Here is a 19897-nt window from a genome sequence, read left to right as displayed (position 1 = left end):
TAAATCAATTCATTTCAAAGTTCACCTTTCAAATAAGTTCCCAATGAACCTCGGAAGTCAATTCATATATAAAAACTTAAGGATAGCTGTATATTTATGAATTATGAGTGATGATATAGATTTAGTGCTTATATAAGCGATGATGGGTCATATTCTAAATATTGTTTATAAGTATAGGTCATTCAATCGTAAATATTTATATAACTATAGCTACTGAATTTCAGTGAATGTTATATTAAAACGGGTACGTATTTTAGGCAAAAATGGCACATCTCTACCAAAAAAAATATCGAAGTACCCTCCCCCCATTTCATCTTTCATTATCCGGAATCTTATGTATCCGAAAACGATCTGCATATTACCATTGATCTCAAATACCGCCATCTTTGAAAATAGTAAACAGATGACAAGGAGGACAATTTGTACTGCATGAATGTAAACGTTACAAATAATTTGAAAATTGTACGATCAAAACCAACATGTCATGCATATCTTTGAAAAAGACGATTCAAAATTCAGTGAAATAACACTATGTTAAAGATTGAATATCTGCTGGTTTCTATCTCCGTTACCTTTGCTGTTATTTAGTGTGTTACATAAAATTTGTATGTCAGCTAGGCAATATCCTCCGATCGGGAGACAGTTTCCATATATGTCCAAGACCTTTGCTAGTCCAAAAAGGTCGACGTCTGGAAGACTAGAGTCTTACTCTAGGCGTTATAATTATTTGGACATGACCTTTTCAAGTTTCCACTGTCTCAGACTCAGTACTAAATGAGGGTCGTAATGGGGGTACCTTCTTGACAAATAAGGGTAAAAATTCTTGCCAAATTACGTTGACTGTCATTTTTGGTGCATGATGATAAGGGAGCTACCATTTGATTTTTATGGGGGGGGGGGCTAGGAAAAATAGGCAGGACAGGAGTTTTGAGTAAAAAAAAAGGCAGGATGAGACACTTGCAAAAAAAAAAGTCAGGATGTCGATTTAGGTAAAAAATGTCAGGATAAACTTTAAAAAAAAAGGCAGGACCGAACAGAGTGAAAAATAAAAAGGCAGGACAGATATTACAACTAAAAAAAAAGGCAGGACAAAATTTTTCATCCTAGCCCCCCCATAAAAATCAAATGGTAGCTCCCTAACATGTTCACTTTCTTTTAGACAATAAAAAAATAGACAGATTTTGACGAATCATGTTAATTTTTTTCCAAAAATAATGGTAACGATAATTATTTGAGACCTCTGACAAATCAAGATAAAGATATTTTGACGAATCACTGAAAATTTTAATCAATTTGACGCTAACGGTAGCCAAAAATGACCGTTTGACGCCTGATGGTAACGGGCAGTCCTACCCTCCCAGGGCTCACACTACTTCAGAATCATAGGGAGAAGTGACTTCTCTTTTTGAAACTGAGAGGGAGAAGTGGTGAGATTTGAGAGGGAAGTGCTCCTTCGCTCGCGGCGCTACAATGTTTGGTTTTACTATAATACAAAGGGCCATATGTATCTTATTTTTTTATATTGCTCAATTTGTACCTGGGAGTACAATAAAAGTAACAGTTCAAATTCAAAGTTGTTTAATTTTATCATATCTAGTTGCACAATCATATTAGTCCTCTTGTCAGAAAAAAAACCAGTTTAATATCTAGCAATAATAAAAAAGATTTTTTTTAAATCAAAAAGGAAAAGAAAGTTGTTATTTCAATTTAAAATATACTCTGTTATGTTTGTGAAATTCAGTGGTTAAAATTCTCATTTAAAAAGATATATAAATTTAACACAGTTAAGCTTGGACATAGTATAGTAGTCCCAGAGTTGAGCAATTTTAATTAATATATTGAAACAATTCATATACATGGAAATATTTACATTTATCAAGTAGATCTAACCAAAAGTATGTTAATGCGCGGGGAATGCGTAATTTTTCCTTTTGGGATCAATATTCCTCTGTCAGCTGTGCCATTCATTCTTCAGTAGTCATTATCGTAAGAATCCGGATTTCGGCCATAACTGGTCCGGTTCCAATCAGTAGTTAAGTACAAATATTTCAATGGCGGACGAAGAAGAAAAATTTACAAAAATAAACGTATTTTACACGCTATTTGGAAAGGAATATGACGTTTTTAATGCAATACATGGATAACAAATTTACTTCAGGCAAATTTCATCACGTTTTAATGAAGTAACGAACTTATTTTGCCGAAAATTAGAATGATTTGATGTACTCTCTCTAACAAGTACCGGAAGTGATAAAAAATTGTTTTTATGAAATAACATGCAACCAACTTTAAAATCAATGCCTTAACCTCTTTTTGAAGAAAATAAATCGTTTATGTCTTTGAATTTCTTTACTTTTTACTGAAAAATTGCTGTTTCATCGACTAGGTAAAAATTGAATATTGTCGATGACGAAAGCGACTGAAAGCGAGTATCGTAAACCACAGGGCGACTAGTTTTCGCTTTTGAGGGTCGGCAAAGCGAAGTGACGGACGGGAAAGCTACATCTTCGCCCTAGTCGCCTGGTAGCGTGAGCCCTGCCCTCCTAAATGCAAGATCAAATTCTGTCCTTGTGCAAAATCTGTATTCTCAAGGATTTGTATAATCCTTGGTATTGACACTTGAGCCGTATAAATTAAAAAAAAAAAATCTCATTTGTACTTAATTCACATGACCTTATAGGTGCAACTATATATCAAATTAATTAAAACAGAGCGAATCAAGAATAAAATTTCCCACAAAACTATGAAAACTTCGACCTATTACAGCCAGCCACCAAAGATTGAAGGAAATGATCCTCCTTCGTAAACATCATCATAGATTGGAACCAAGGCTTCCAAAACGGTCATATATTCCGGACATTTGTAAAAGTCCGGCTGGGCAAAGCACGAAACGGTCATCTACTTTTTAGTTTTCAAGGCTTTTTTAAGAGACGGTCATAATAATTTTAACATAATTCGCGATCTTTCAACCTTTTGCCTTTAACAGCCACACATTTCCGGTCATAAAAGTGACATGATCATTAAGTACTATCAAAACAACCCCTACTTTAATACCTTCTCATTTTAATCAAGGCTAATTAGTTGTCGAACAGCTGAAATTGACCTGTTCAGGTGACAGGTAAACTATTTTGAACCGGACATTGATCGGTCTATTCAAAGTTATTTTCTTACATTTCACCGGTTGCATCTAATTAATTTAGTCAAAAAGATTTAAATTATCAGAAATACATTTACAAATATGATTTGATGAAAAAATTAAAAAGGTGAAAATGAAAAATCGTCATAACCACGTTGTTTGAACCAGAGACATGTCTCTGTTTGAACTAGTACACGTGTGCGCAGTTGTGAAATTTAATTATGCATCCTAATTTCTTCAAAAAAAGCTTAAATTGTCATTGATACCTTTATCTCACATTTATTTCGAATATTTTCTTGAAGAAATAACGTAGAATGAGCTACTTATACACTCATTCATGCTTTGCAAACGTACACGGAATTTACGTATCCGTCTCTGGTCCATGTATTACCATTGTCAAGATAACATCCGGTAGATTTAAAAACAAAAGTAAAGTTTTTGACAACGTTATTTTACACAAATAAAAAGTCTAAGGCAGATATAAGTACGGTGATGTTGCACACTTCGAATGATGCAGTGCCAATTTAACAGTTTACGTCAGAACTTCGAATTTGAATCAAAGAAAGTTTAATATCGTTTTTTTTTAATGTCAATCATTGGGATGGCCAACTCGGCAACTGATTACCATAATTGCCTTTTCTTTATTTAGTCTTAAGGGATTAAAATCGGGATAATATATAAAATGTCCGGCTGGCTAAAAATAATTTTGGAAGCCCTGATTGGAACAAACAACCTCTACATATCGCCACAGCAAAATCTCTTGAGATATTCAAGTCTCAAGTGACCAACACCTCTAAAAATAACTGAACAATTTGTTTTTTAACCATTTTTTAGTCATGATGCACAACTTGCCAGAAAATTCATCATGTTGAATGTGGGCAGTGGGTTAAAGAGCTCTTAAGCTCATTCTACCTACCTGGATTACTGTGATGATCTTTAAGTTGAAATCTTCTTTAGCCCCTTCGTAATTAAACTTTATAATTAATTTACAACAATTCAATGTATACTATTAAAGTGTGAGCTGTGCGTTTAGTAAGGATAACTTATTTTCCCATTCTGGTAAACTATGGTTTTTAAATTTTATCAATTACGTATTCACATTAAAAGTTAAAATAACTACTATTTATCATCTCTCATCTATGTAGGATTAAACTTCTTTCCATTCCAGTGTTCCTCTGTAACATGTTTAATACGATTTAAAAATATACATGTATCATGTGTATTGACAAGATTTTGCACTAACTATTTCTGTTAATCAATGATCCTTTGTAAAAAAGTATGAAGAGGTTGAGTTGAATTACACCTTTTCTTAATTAATTTCCAAGAATGACCTCTAGCAGAATTTGGAGACAACTCAAACATATTTTGCCATTTAATATCATCTAACCCATGTAAAGCTTTATACACTTGTGACATATCATAACAATCCTTCTGTATTCAAGTGTTGGTAGGCCTGAGGCTTTAAATCTACAGTCAGGGGTACTACTTATTCAAGTGATTTCATTATCACCTATTTCAGTGATTTGATAAATTCAGTTATCACCTATTTAAGTGATTTTGGTGTTTCCTTAGATCTTCAAATGCTAATTTCATTAACTTTCCTTATTTTGACAAACTTTCCTTTAATTTTCCTACATAGATCAATTATCCTTTTCTCTTGTATATTAATTTCACCAGTGCGATTGGACAGTAAGTTAGTGCACTAAAGCTTTTAAAAGTACCCTTGGGAATTTTTCTGTAATCAAATATTCATTAACTACAGTACTCTGACAATCAGACAAAGGTCAACAATTTTAAGTAACCTGATTGGTCTTCTTTAGAGTTAGAATGATCTACTTCAAGGTTATGTCCTGATCTACAAATTATTCCAGTTTATGCATATTTTAAACAAACTGTAAAAACTGACAGGCTCATCAAGCAAAAAATCATTTCTGCATGTATGTAGTTGTTTTTGGGCAGTTTGCTATTGCAATACTTTCCTGAGGCGTCAGCCTCAAACTTCCGGTGACAGACTATCGCAAATGTTCTGCTCCAAGATAATGTAGTACTAGTGTTTGAATACTGATTCTAGGAAGATGCTTTTGAAATTTTGAGTCCTGTTGAAAAGATTACAGCTTGAATAAAAAAGGAATGAATGTTCACCGACAATTCAGGTGAATTAAACTTCATTTTGAAAATGAGTATCACAAACACTACTTCGTGGATCTGCCATGCGCTGAAGAGAAAATCAAAAGAAATCTACGCGAGACATCGTTTCATTCATGAATATTTCATGAATGAACATTTTCCTGCGCAATTTTTAATACGTACGATATTTACAAATGTTTATTATTAAATATAAAGTAAAAGCCCGAATGTATCGAAAAGAATCCTGTATGACTGACATTAGTGAAACATGTTTATATTTTGACCAAGCCTTCGGATAATTGACAAGTGATAATAATTTGATTGAACAATTATACACAGGTGACAGAAATACTCGATAATCATATGCTTATGTCACATGCCAAGGATGAGTAAAGGTAAATTCTGGCTATGATAGAAAAGTGCATGTTTTATCAAAACATTGATCGGAATGTTTTGATGCCAAAAACATTTGAAAACTTTTAAATTCCGCTAATAAATACTAGCTATTTCACATTCCAAAATGGGTTTTAGGACCTTCACTAGTCCAGCATGCTCACAGTCACGTGGATCGTACGTATCACAGCCTCAGTGTTACAATTAACAATTACATTTGTAAAAAATCGTTACAAGGATAAGGCAGACAAGTCAGCTTCTACTTAGAATAACTCAGTGTATCAAGACAAGTGCTGTAGCAATTATTTACATAATTAAATAAAATCTGTCCATGTAATAGCAAAATGACTTTCTTACTCTTAGTGTTTAACCATGCAGTGGTAGATCCAGAACTTTTTATCCTTACTCCTGTATCAGTATGATTCTTAAAGATTGACCTGTAATTAACAGTGTGTCATCTCAACACAGAGAATGATTACTATACATATCAAATGAATGGCTGAAAACCAAAAATCTCAAATGTTATTGCCTCAATGCTAAATTTCACGGCATCAACTATTAAATGTGTTACAGGGTTATAAATGAATTTAGTGTATATAAACTTTTTATTCCTGTCGTCATACTGCTATTGTTATGTCCCCTCCGTATTAAGTTTTACCCTTTTTCTTCTGTAAGTATGTACGTCCTTACTTGTACAAACGTCCGTACATCCCAAAATTGGTTTCTGTTCTCTAACTTTAGTTTTCCTAAACCAAGTGGTATGAAACTTATACGCAATGCTTATTACCACATAACACAGGTCAAGTTGAGTTTTGGTGGCGTCGATTTTACAATGCTAGAGATATGCTCCTTAACAAATGGAAAAGTTGTTTGAATTTTTTTGTTTACAATCTCTAACTTTAGTTTGTCTCAACCAAATGTTATGAAACTTATACATAATGATCATTATCACAAAACACTGATTAAATTTGAGTTTTGGTGGCCTCAGATTTACTATTCTAGAGTTATGCCCTTAACAAATTTAAAAATTGCTGATTTTTGTCGAGCCTTCGACTTTTGTTGAAAAAGCTAGACATAGCAATCCTACATTTCGTCGTTGGCATCCACAAATATTCACTCTGTCATGTCTGTGGTTACAGTTTTTGAAATCTTAATAACTTTCTTAAACTATCCTGGATTTGTACCTAACTTGGACAGAAGCTTGTTTATGATGAAAAGCTAGCTATAGTATCTAGAATGAAATTTAGTTAAAATTTTGTTCTTGTTTTTCCGTATTTAACTAATTAATTGACTTAGCTTTTCTTCCAGTTAACATTACATACAGTCTGCAGTTAAATTTTTCAATACATTTATTAGATTCATAAACTATCCTGGATTTTTACCAAACTTGGACAGAAGCTTCTTACAATCAAAAGATAGTATATAGAGGAATATTTTTATTAATTTTTTTCCTCATTTTTGTTGAGCCTGCGATTAACAGGCAAAGTAGGCGAGACACCGGGTTCCGCGGAACACTTACAAATTTTTTTCAATTCCGTGCTCAAACTTTAGTGTGCCTCAACCAAATGTTACGAAATTTATACACAATACTTTTAACCACAAAACCAAGATCAAGTTTGAATTTTGGTGCCGTCATTTTACTGTTATGGTTAGCAATGGTTAGGGTTATGCCCAGTAACAAATGGAAAAAACCTATAAAATCACAGGCTCTAGATATGACATGGGCACATAAAGAAATTAACAGAGCTTTCTGTATATTGGATTATTTTAGAACAACAGTTTAAAGGTTGCAATAGAAAATATAAAAATTTTATATGACAAACATATGAAAAAAAGTGATTTTTGATAATTGCTGAAAAGAAAATGGTTAAGTTAAAAAACAAAAAACCGTGATTAAATACATATTTGAAATAATGCGTATCTATAACCTATTTGAAATAATACACATCTACAGTTGCAAACTTCCCAGAGGTGCTATCCAGCACTTTGATTTAACTGGAATCCTTATCTTTTAACCAATAAAAAAATGAAGCTTGTGGGAAAAATATCAAGAAAATGTTATAAACACTTATTGAAGTGATTACATTTTTACTTCTCAAATTACTTGTTTCAGTTATTTTAAAAAGCCTGTGTCTTATTTTGTGAAAATTTTCAATTTTTCAAAGCCAAAATCACTTAAAGATGTGATTCTGAAATCACTTGTATAAGTAGTACCCCTGACTGATCTATCTACATAACTTAAATTTCTTATACAAGGTACTAGTTTGGTAGCATGGTGCTGTATCTTTTCAATTTTCCAAATATCTTTTTTTAAATATGGTGTCCACACTGTGGTGGAATATTCCAACAATGGACTTATTATCGATTTATGTAGAGAAATAAACATATCTTTATCCAAATAGTCAAAAGAAATATGGATTAATGCCTAAACTCTCTGAGCTTTATTCACAGTTATATAATTAGTAATATGTTTTATGAAACTTAAGGATGTACTTCGGTGAGGTTTAGAAATTTTTGTCAAATGTTTCGGACTCCTTGGGTTTTTTCCTACGATACAGGGTAAAATATTTTGCCCCATAACACCCATTTTTCTTTTCATATAAAACTTCAATAGCTCATAAAAGGTCATTTAAAATTTTTTAGCAGATTGTAGATTTCTTTTCATTTGATTTGAGACCCAAATAATACCAAATATAAGGTAAAAGTCTTGAGTCAGCCTTTTCCCGCCATTTAAAAAAAAAAAATCTTGAAAAAGAGCTCCATTATAACCTATCAATATTTTTAGCCTTATTTTGTTCCTTAACTAATGCTCTTCTGACTTATAGAATCAATTTTAAATTCTAGATTTTAAATTCACCTAAGTACATCCTTAAGGTTAGGATCAAATGTTGATCTATGTAGTGATTGTTTATGAAAACCAGACTTTGAATAAATATTACTTTACTTTAGGTATTTGGAAGACGAAGAAGTATTGTGCTTGAGATGGGAGGGTTATTGTTCTTTTCTACCAATAAAAGTACTAAATCCAGGTGTATGGATCCCTTATGAAAAAAACAACTGTTGTAGTAGCTTTTGTCTTGCTTCTTCATGAGGTTCACACATAAAAAGAGATTAATATATTTTTAGTTGCCCACATTCACACTTTGGATCAGTATTTATGTTTTTTACCCTGTTTACAAGCTTTTAGTAACCTGGTCACCTCAAGTTTCCAAACTATTTTATTGGAACACCAATTCAATTAAAAAAAGAATGGTGCTTTGAAACACCCAAGATATATGTTAATGACTTAGAACAGTATTTCTACAATGAACTTCAGGGTCAAATTCCTTCAACTGTCAAAATCAAGGGTCTTTCTTTTTTCTGCATTTTTAATATGAAAACGGATGTGACGTACTATGTTTTGTTGGTATTACACTTAGATCTATATGATCAAGGGAGATAGTTCTACCTTAAATAATATTCACATGTATCAGTAAACAGTCAGGGACTCAGGGGTATTAAAACAGATGATTTCAGAATGAAATACATGTATTAAAGTCGTTATGACATTTGAAAATTGAAAAAAAGATAACAAAATTTGAAACAGATTCTTTATAATTACTAATGCTAGGGTTTTTTAATTAGTTGGGTTACGGATCCCCTACCCTATTTTTTGATTTCCAGAAGAAGAAAAAAAAATTTGACATATCATGCTTTTTTATTCCCTACGACCCTAACATAGATTGTCCCTGAAATATGAATAAAAATATCTGTGTAGCAACTTTTTCCTGAAATTAAATGCATTATTTTAGCATGTTGAAACATTTCTAAAAGAATAAAAATCTGAAAATAATCCGTAGTGTTTATGTTCCTAAAAAACTAGAAATGCTCTTCTGGTCAATTTGCTTGTCAGTTTTTACAGTTTATTTGAAATAAGCATGAAATAATTTTGGAATGATTTCTTAATAAGAACAAAACTTTAAAGTTAATCATTCTATTTAATAAATAAAGAAGTCAAATCAGGTTACATAAAAATGTTGACCTTTGTAGATGTCAATGACTGTATGTCTAAAGGATTGAGCAGTTATAATGAATATTTTATTATGAATAGGAAGATTCCCAAGGGTACTTTTAAAGCTCTAGCCCACATACTTACCTACAAATGTACTGGCCTTGGTGCTCCTGAAATTAATATATAACAGAAATGGATAATTGATTTATGTAGGCAAATTACAGAAAAATTTGTCATTTAGTGGGAAATTCGTGAATTCTGTATTTGAAGATCAAAGGAAACACCAAAACCACTTTAATAGGGGATTACTGAATTTTAGAAATCACCGAAATAAGTGATAAAAATATCACTTTTTTAAACATATCTCTAACTGGTAAATAAATGTCACTTGTATAAGTTTAACCCCTGATCTGGCTGCATCAAATTGGCAAATTCCCAATCATGCCAATGTAACTTAAATAAAATTTGTCTTGTACTTGTTATTTATTCACAAAATGAAGTGAAGTATTGATATATTTTTCAGAGAAATGGTTCAATGGTAGTCAAGAATAATACCTAAATGGTTAGTTGAAACCAAAAAAGGAAGATCTTGAATAAGTTTTAAGAAGCAGTAAGGTAAGTTTTTGTTTACAGCTCTTCTATAAAAGCATGCAAAGCAAACCTTTGATCAACTTGCTTGCTATGTTTGTTTGGATGTTTGTAAACAAAAGTTAGGTAGTCTGTTTCAGTCTGTTTACTATATACTGGAATTTGATTGGACAATATACATTAACTTCATTGCATGTCAATTTTTATTGTCTAATCAAATTCCAGTATATACAAAACAGACTGAAACTCCGCCTACCTATTGTTTGCAAACATCCAAGCAAACATAGCAAGCAAGTTGATCAAAGGTTTGCTTTGCATGCTTTTATAGAAGAGCTGTAAACGCACATCTAACCTTCACACTGCGTACATGCACATGTACAAAAATGTTGACTCAGCTTTAACAATTAGTACCGGTACTAATCAGTCTGAGCTCAGACATAAACAATTCTCTTTTTGTTTCTGTCTTACAGTTCTAAGTGAAAATATATGTTATTATTGTACTTATGATAAAAATGGATTTTACAATTTTGGACTTGTTTAAGTCCAATTTGCTTGACCTTTGTACATACAGGTCTTGAAGCTGACCAATTTTGATAAATTATTGACTTGAATAAGTCCAATTTGCTAGACCTATGTACATATGGGTCTTGAAGCTGACCAATTTTGATAAATTATTGACTTGAATAAGTCCAATTTGCTTGACCTATGTACATATGGGTCTTGAAGCTTACCATCTTTGATAAATTATTGACTTGAAGCAAAAAAGTCATGATAGTTGGTATCTGACGAATAGTAATGAATCTACAGATATTGAACAATGAATTCCAGTTAGAAAAAAAAAAAGAAATGCAATACTGACAGTGTACCTCAAATTTGAAGCACCACTTAGTATATATCATGTATACAGCTAGTGTACTTTTCTTAAGAACCTCTATTTATTCCAATTTATACTATCTCATTAATACAATGTATGTTATTGTCCCAAATATGCATTCTTTATGTACATTGTACCTGTCCCAAGTCAGGAGCCTGTAGTTCAGTGGTTGTCGTCGGTTCATCATCATGTGTGTCATATTTTTTTTTTGTAAATTGTTTTGTTAGAAATTAGGCTGTTAGTTTTATCAATTGAATTGTTTCATATTTTCATGTCTGGGCCTATTAAAGCTGACTATACGGTATGGGTTTTCCTCTATTGTTGAAGGCCGTACGGTTGCCTATAATTGCTTACATCAACTTCATTTGAACTTTGGTGGATAGTTGTCTCATTGGCAATCAAACCACATCTCCTTATTTTTATGTTATATTTGTTGCTTGATATTGAGCAGTTATTAATCGATCATCAATCAATCATCATGTTCATGTAATTCTACTATTGCAGTACACATGTGCAGGGATATGTACTAGGTACTACACATATATAAAATGAACTTATTAATATGGGTTAGACAGGTTATGATACGGTTAATGTGAAAAAAAACCTGATGCTGTTCCTATATACTGTGGATTCATTATTATTCGTTGGATACCAATTTTCGTGGATTTCGTGGATGCAGGTGAACCATGAAATCAAATGTTCAATGAATAACAAATTTTCTATAGGCTTGTATGCAGACTTCTGCAAAATCACGAATTTGAATATCCATGAACATATAAGATTTCCTTAATCCACGAAAATTTGTACCCACGAAAATAAATGAATCGACAGTATACATTTTGTGTGTACATATGTACTACTTGAAAAACACAAATAAAACACATACATGTACTTTTTACTGACACTTTGAGGTATTTTCCATAGGAAAAAAATAATGAGATACCAAGGGAATCAATAAAAGGCCATAAGTTGGAGAAAAAAGACCGACAACAGCATTACCCAAAGGAAAAGATAAAAAGACAAAAAAATAAGTTTACTAAACACTACATACATGACATAGAAAGCTGAAAATTTTGCAACATCAATCTTACTGGTTTTTATACATCCTTGGCTTTCAAATATTTTGCTTTGAGAGCCCTTGATGAAGGTTATTACAGAAAAGAAGGGTTACAGATTGAGTCTATGTATGGTTCTGCTCTGCTGATTTTTGCCAAAATTATGGATTTTAGACTTTAATAATTTTGAAAAAATAACAGTTATACAGACTTTTTTTCGAAACACCTTCATATATTGAGCTGATTTTTAGTATGTGAGTCTACTACATGTATGATGAGTTACAGATTGAGTTGAAAATAACAGTTATACAGACTTTCATCGTCAAATTTCCACTCCTAAAAATTGCTTCCAGCTTTTAATTGCGAGCAGGGCGATTAGTGTTGTTCCAACACATCTTGTTATATCTACTTTCAATCTTGCAAGGTCTTCATTGATGGGATTAAGAGTTCACCACTTGCAGCACAATCAGTTTCCATAAACTTTGGAATGTTCGGACAATATTTTCCACATTTTGTGTTTTTGACCTCCAAAAAGTTGATTTCAGATATTTTTACTTGCAAAATTTTCAAAATAAGTTAATAAAAGGAAATATGTATGTCAGTAAGTGTTTATTTTTTCAGTACATAAATTTACATGTATGTGCTGGATTTTAATCAGTATGTCTGATGAGTTTTTTAATGAAAGTTACTGTTATACTTTTGATGAAGTATTGATCATTAACACTCCATTTTCTTAATTGATTATATATAATTACTCATCTGTATTTTAGGGTAGACTTTGAAATGCCACTTGGAAGTTTTGACTTACTGAAAGAGGACACAAGACTGATAAAGTGTGATGAAACAGTCTACAAGGTGAAAGTTTTACCGCAAAGAGACTTCGATGATTGTCTCCCTTGTTCTGTGCAAGAGGCGCACAAACAGATCGAAGATGTGTTACGGGCCATGCTGTATATGGACCAGAGGAGTGTTATCTTCAAACCTATCCACACAACAGACTTCGTTGTTACAACTTTAAAGAAAGGTTGGAAGACTTGTCGAAGTTTGAATTTTTTTGTCAATGGAAAACAGCTAAAGGCATGTCCATATCAATACATATTGAAAGTAGATTTAAAACCTATGCTAGACAAAACGACAGCACATGCAAAAAGAAAAAGTTTAGAACATGTGAAAAATCTTGATAAGTCACATGACAAACCTAAAAACAGAAAGTCAGATGAAGCTAGAACTGACCCTAAGCAAATTGTAGAATCTTATAGAGGTATACAAAATATAGATGATATACCTGCAAATGATAAATCTGTTAGAAACGATGAAAATTTGGAAGACAATGAAGAGAAAGAAAGAGAAATTTTATTGGAAAAAATTAGAAAAAGGGAAAGATTGAAAAGAGAAGAAATACGCAAGAAGGAAGAGGTTGAAAAACTATTTACCACTGTCAGTGTACCAAATAGTCCTGGTAATGTAAAGCGGAGAAAGTTATACAAGACTGAGGTGTATTGTAACACACCTGGATCGGTTAATCTGAACAAATTTTATAATACAAGGAGTACATGTACCTCAAAATCAAGGGGGAACGACAGATTGTCAGAATTACATGTATCAGACAAAAGAACAATTAAAGAAAAAGTTGGAGAGAGATATACTAGAAATGTTACAAGATCTAAACAAAAACAGGTAGATGCATGTTCCCCTGAGGTCAGTGGCCTGAGGAATGATAGCATATTAATAGATACAGGTAATGTATCAGAATGTGAAAAATTTATCAGTAGCAAAACACCCCAAGCTAGATCATCTAGGTTAGTTGGAAGTAAGATACATAAGCAAAGTTTGGATGATAATACAGTATCTGGTATTCGTAAAATGTCTGGAAGGTATTCAGTACGTAACTTTGAAGATGAAGCTGTATCTTCACAAGAGAGGGAACTAAGAAACAGGTCTGCTAAAACTAGTGGTGCAGATAATTCAAGAAAATCTATGCAACAGAACAGTTCTAAGTTAAGGCAGAAAACAGAATCAAAAGGAATTCCTAAATATGTGTCAAAGAAAACTCCAAATACTCACAGTAGAAAACAGAGATCTGTGTGTTCAAATAAAAGATTAAAAACGACAAAACAGTTACCAACTAAAACATATCTGGAAAGACTAACAAGAAGTAGGACTCACTCTATCAGTTCAGAACCCAAAACTAGAAGTTCTAAGAAAAATACAAGGTTGAATATATTGAGGAAAGGAAAGAGTAAGAGTCAAACCCCAGTAAAATCAATGTCATCAAAGAAAACAGTTGAAAACTATAGTGTAAAACCTGTGAGGAGACCGATATTACAAAACAAACCATCTGCTTCACCTGGAAAGTTAAAATTTAGAACGTCATCTCGCTGTACAGGAGAAGAATTAGCACCATCTACAAGGGAAAGTCGTAGGCTTAGAAATTTTAGAAGTGTTACAACAAAAAATCAGAATCTTAAGACAGATAGTGTATCACAGACAAGTTCTTCTAGGTCATCATCTGAATCACGGGGTTTGGATCCGTCTGCTCTGAATGTAGTGAAATATTCTTTCAGGAGCAGAAGTCTGTCACCACAAGGAAAGAAAGGAAATAATTCTGGGAAGTTATATAGAGGAAAAAGACCACAAAACTCAAATGATGGTAAAAAGAGACCATCACCTAAAATTGATCTTTTTAGACCATATCAGTCAATTGGAAATGAGTCAGAGCGACTTGAAAATTTACGGTATAATTCCTTCAGTAAGAAATCAAAGCGTGTTACACGGAATCAGTTGGATCGTCATGAAGTTGAGAAAGAAGAAATAAAGGAATCGATGAAATTGCAAACAATATCAAAATCAGATTCACCACCATCTTCTTCAAGAAGATCACCAAGGAAACGAAAGTCTAATGCATTATGGGATTTTATTGATGCTTTTATTACTCCAATGAAGAAAGTTTTTAAAGGTTGATTTTTTTTCGATATTTTTTTTACAGTGTGTCATGCATGTCACAGGTCAAATTGAGATTGATTGTGTAGCTACCATTAAAAGAAATTCAACTAAGTGGACAAAATTCTGTGATTAAACATTAACATGTCACTGCATGTATCTCTATTAAACATAATTATGATTTCATAAAACTTATTTAGTTTATTACATTTTAACCAAATAGGCAATGTTACATTTTCTTGAATAATTAGCTACTGAACAAAAATCTGTGCCACTCTTTTATTTATACATTTGTACATGTATAGTATTGTTTCATAAACAGAATGATAAAATATCTACTGTTAAACATGTTAAATGTCCTTGCAATGATGGTCAAACCTCTTTTCCGAAATAGCTCTCTTCATTAGTACAATGTATGCGCTTGACAGTTGTTAACAATATTATTTTATTCATATTTTTGAGAATATTTATCCATAAAATTCTTTCCAAATATATGTATCTAAGCAATATGCAGATTTTGATGATTCGTCTTCTTAATCTCATATGTTTAAGCAACCATATTCACAACAAAATACATTTTTTAAGTTTTCACTTAATACATGTAATATACACATGATATACTTTGTTTTGAATCTCTCGCTCTTATATTATGAGATATAAGACAGAACACATTTGTTTAATCCCTGCTTCAAACTATCATATTTTCAAAGCTGCTAGACCAAACACATTTGTTTAATCCATGCTTCAAACTATTATATTCTCAAAGCTGCTAGACCAAACCCATTTGTTTAATCCATGCTTCAAACTATCATATTCTCAAAGCTGCTAGACCAAACCCTTTCCTCCAATGACACTTGATGCAGTTTAATGCATTTGTGTGAAGGTCAAAGCTGTAAAGAAGGGATCTATCCAGATTAAATGCTGTTTTGTTTTGCCTTAATGAACTCATACAAGTGAGACTTTTAAAGTATGCATGATATTTGGTATACAAAAGTTTGTATTAGATTTGCAGATCTCATTTCCATAGAGACCATTGATTTTGAAATTATCTTCTAGAATGAATATTTGGCATTAATTTGATAAACCGTGGAAAATTTTTATTTAGAAGAAATTTTCCTATTTTTGTTGCTTTGAGCAGGGATATTTTTATAGGGGAGTTAAGAGTTGCCCTTGACCGTCCGTCTTTCAGTCTTTCCATCTGACTGTCCCATTTTTGCTTGTATGAAGCTTGAGCAGAGCATTCGTGTCCTCAGACACATTCTTTATTTTAGTTTGTCCATCAACAATATAGACAAAAATTTATTAACATGTTGATGTTATACTGTATTTGTGTAGGTAGGAAGTAATAAATTGAAATTAATTTTGTACATGTACCACATTTTGTTTTATTTTTGTGGTTGGAAAATTTTTACAGTTTGTAAGTTTAAAGTACTGTGGATTCATTATTATTCTCAGGGTACACATTTTCATGATTCTTGGGGTACACATTTTCATGATTCTTGGGGTACACATTTTCATGATTCTTGGGGGTACACATTTTCATGATTCTTGGGGTACACATTTTCATGATTCTTGGGGTACACATTTTCATGATTCTTGGGGGTACACATTTTCATGATTCTTGGGGGTACACATTTTCATAATTCTTGGGCGTACACATTTTCATGATTCTTGGGGGTACACATTTTCATGATTCTTGTGGGTACACATTTTCATGATTCTTGGGCGTACACATTTTCATAATTCTTGGGCGTTCACATTTTCATGATTCTAAGGGGTACACATTTTCATGATTCTTGGGGTACACATTTTCATAGATTTAGTGAGTGTAGGTTAACCACAAATTTAAATGTTCAAAGAAGTGTACATTTTCTATATGTTTGTAAGCGGACTTTGGGAAAACCAAGAAATCAATTATTGGCACAAATATATTTTTTTTTATAATAACCCATGATATTGAATAATAACTACAAAATTAAATGTTTAAAGAAATTTACATTTTCTATATGTTTGTAAGCAGACTTTGGAAAAACCACGAAATCAAATATTCACAAAAATACATTTTTTCATAATAACCCACAAATATTGGAATAATTGAGTAGCCACTTTCATGCATTAGCATCTACTGGTTTATATTGTTTAAATTAATTTGCTTTGTACATTGTAAACCATGTTATACCAAAGGTAATATATATTGTACTTTGGATCACACAGCCTTGAATATTATTACAAAGAAATAATTTTTGAATTGGTAAAACTTTTACATATTTTAAATTGTTTTCCAAACGTATCGTCAGTAATATGGTTATCATAACATGTACTTGGTTTGTTGTAAAAAATTTTCATATTTTATTGTAATGAAAGTGTTTATCACATGTTTATTAACTTCATAAGATTTGTATTTATTATGTACGGGGTCAACTCAAAAAGTCATTTTTCTCACAGCCAATTCATTATTACATAAAGTCATTTTATAAATTTCTTGGGGTATAAGTATATATTACCTCTCTAATAAGGCCATCTTCATCCATCCCAAAGGTGCTATTTTTGATTGTACATGAAAAATTACTGACTTACACAACAGTCTAACAGACATAAATGTGTACAAGTTTATTTTTCAATGACTTAAAAAATTTCTGTTCTACAATGAAATCAAAAGATTTTTATAGAATTTGAGTGTTTACCGAAAAATTATTTTTGATTTTCTTGTAAAATAGAGGCGAAAGATACCAAAGGGACATTCAAACTCATAAGTCGAAAATAAATTGACAACGCCATGGCTAAAAAAGAAAGAGACCAACAGACAAACAATAGTACACAAAACACAACATAGAAAACTAAAAACTGAGTAACTGTAGATAAAGTCACATATATAAGTCTAGCCTATTTTAAAATTCAAAAACGAAATTGCCCAAAACTGTTTATGGTCAAATGACTATGTCTTAGTGGGCTGTGTATCTTGTAAAGTTGCATTAGCAACATTGTTTATATGAATACTGGTAATATCATTTGTCAGATTTTTTGTTTCAACAGTAGGTATAAAGTCATGTTAGGGGCAGGGCTATACCCAGTACACTAAAGATTGTAACTTTATTTACAGTAAAAATATCTACAGTCAGGGTCAGTATTTATGTTGAACCATTGAATATGGTTATAGTTTAAAACAAATGAATTAAGTTAATGTTAAAGATCGTTTATTATGATGAGGGGGTTAACAGTTTTTTGGGATTCGGCATATGGGGGGGATTGGGGAAGTGTGAAAAAAGGAGGGATTTGACAAATGAACGCCCCTGTTTTACCCCCTCAACGATGTTACCAATTGATTGTTAATTATCTGTGTGATGACAGACAAGCATGACATATGTGTAAAAATGAATTTTCATTGGTGTTTTTAACATGTTAAAATTTATAATATTTGTTAATTTGTTGACAGTTACCGTATTAAAATATGTATTTATAGAATTAATATTGAAAGTACTTCAAATTCTTTGCCACAGTTGGGTGAGGTTTGATTTGTAAAAGCAGTTCAGTCAGTTATAGAGGGTGGGGTAAAACTGTACTAGGATAAAAATTTCTTGATTAAAAAGGCTAGACGAAAACAAGTTACAAGAGGAAATAGAAATTAAGTTTCACAATTCCTACTTTTATTAAACCAGTACATGTTTCTAAACTTTCCAAATGTTAAGCAGTTCCTGCTCCACACATTGCACCCTCTGATGGCTGGACATATTTTTATGTCCCTGCAGTAGGCGACGGGGGCATTAAGTGTTCACCTTGACCTTCAGAATTTCCATCTGTCTGTCCCATTTCCTTTTGTTTGAAGCTTGAGAGGGTGTCCTCAGACACACCCTTCTTTTATTTAATGTTTTAATTTCCTGCCAATATCCAGAATAAGTTCAGTACAAAAATTTTCTTCTAGTCGATGGGTATCTTTTGGGAACTCCAGCTGTTCTGCAATATTATTTTTAATAGAAATCTAAAGAGTGATTTGTGGAGGGAATGCTTCAACACAGGGATTTCTTCTTTTTTTTTTGGGGGGGGGGGAGGGGGGGACATGGACCTCATGGTGAGAAGTTGACATAGTTTTATGTAGCCAAATATCTTTCTTAAGAAGAACTTATTAAAATTATATGCCAAATTACAGGTATGTACCTGATTTTTTTATTTCACTGAACAAGAAAATTGATAGTGCAAGTAGGCCTATTGACACATATTCTTGTTTGGTGTAGATTGACCTCTGTATTTACCAAGGCAGTGGGTTTGGGGGAGCTATATTGGTTTTGCAATATCAACAAGAAGAATTTATGAAAAATAATAACAGCTGTTTTATTTTATTTCATCATAGTTGTGAACTTATGTTAATATGCCTTGTACTTATACTCCCAAGTATAGAATAGAGTATTGAATAGATTGATTGTTGGTTGCTTAATGTCCAGTGGCAAATATTTCATGCATGTTCAGGAAGATATAGATGATCATCACAAAAAGACAAGAGTGATTAAACAAAGGGTTGTCTTCATAAGCTAGGAAATAACAACATCATAAATATAAAAATAAGAAGTTACATGTATGGTCAAAGATTGCTAATGAGACAACTCTCCACCAGAGACCAAATGATGAAGAAGTTAACAACTATAGGTCACTGTACAGCCTTCAACAATGAGCAAAACCCATTCCGCATAGTAAGCTTTTAAAAGCCCTGAAATGACAAATATAAAACAATTTAAATGAAACTAATGGCCTGATTTATGTACAATAAAATAAACAAAAAACAAATATGATATACAGCAACG

General features: G+C 32.2%; 1 protein-coding gene across 1 annotated transcript; it reads left to right on the top strand.

Moving 5' to 3' along the window:
• The first annotated feature begins 380 nt into the window (after positions 1-380).
• Positions 381-15444, top strand: LOC127720408 (uncharacterized). The gene is made up of 3 exons (XM_052226982.1): positions 381-435; positions 10171-10262; positions 12935-15444. Exon 3 carries the CDS (start codon positions 12948-12950, stop codon positions 15123-15125), a length of 2178 nt encoding a protein of 725 aa, XP_052082942.1. The 5' UTR covers positions 381-435; positions 10171-10262; positions 12935-12947; the 3' UTR covers positions 15126-15444.
• Positions 15445-19897: the final 4453 nt, after the last annotated feature.

This window comes from Mytilus californianus, unplaced genomic scaffold (assembly GCF_021869535.1).
Source record: "Mytilus californianus isolate M0D057914Y unplaced genomic scaffold, xbMytCali1.0.p SCAF_11, whole genome shotgun sequence".
Lineage (NCBI taxonomy): Eukaryota > Metazoa > Mollusca > Bivalvia > Mytilida > Mytilidae > Mytilus > Mytilus californianus.
Note: the sequence above shows the minus strand (reverse complement) of the source record. Positions and strands in the feature narration are given on the sequence as shown.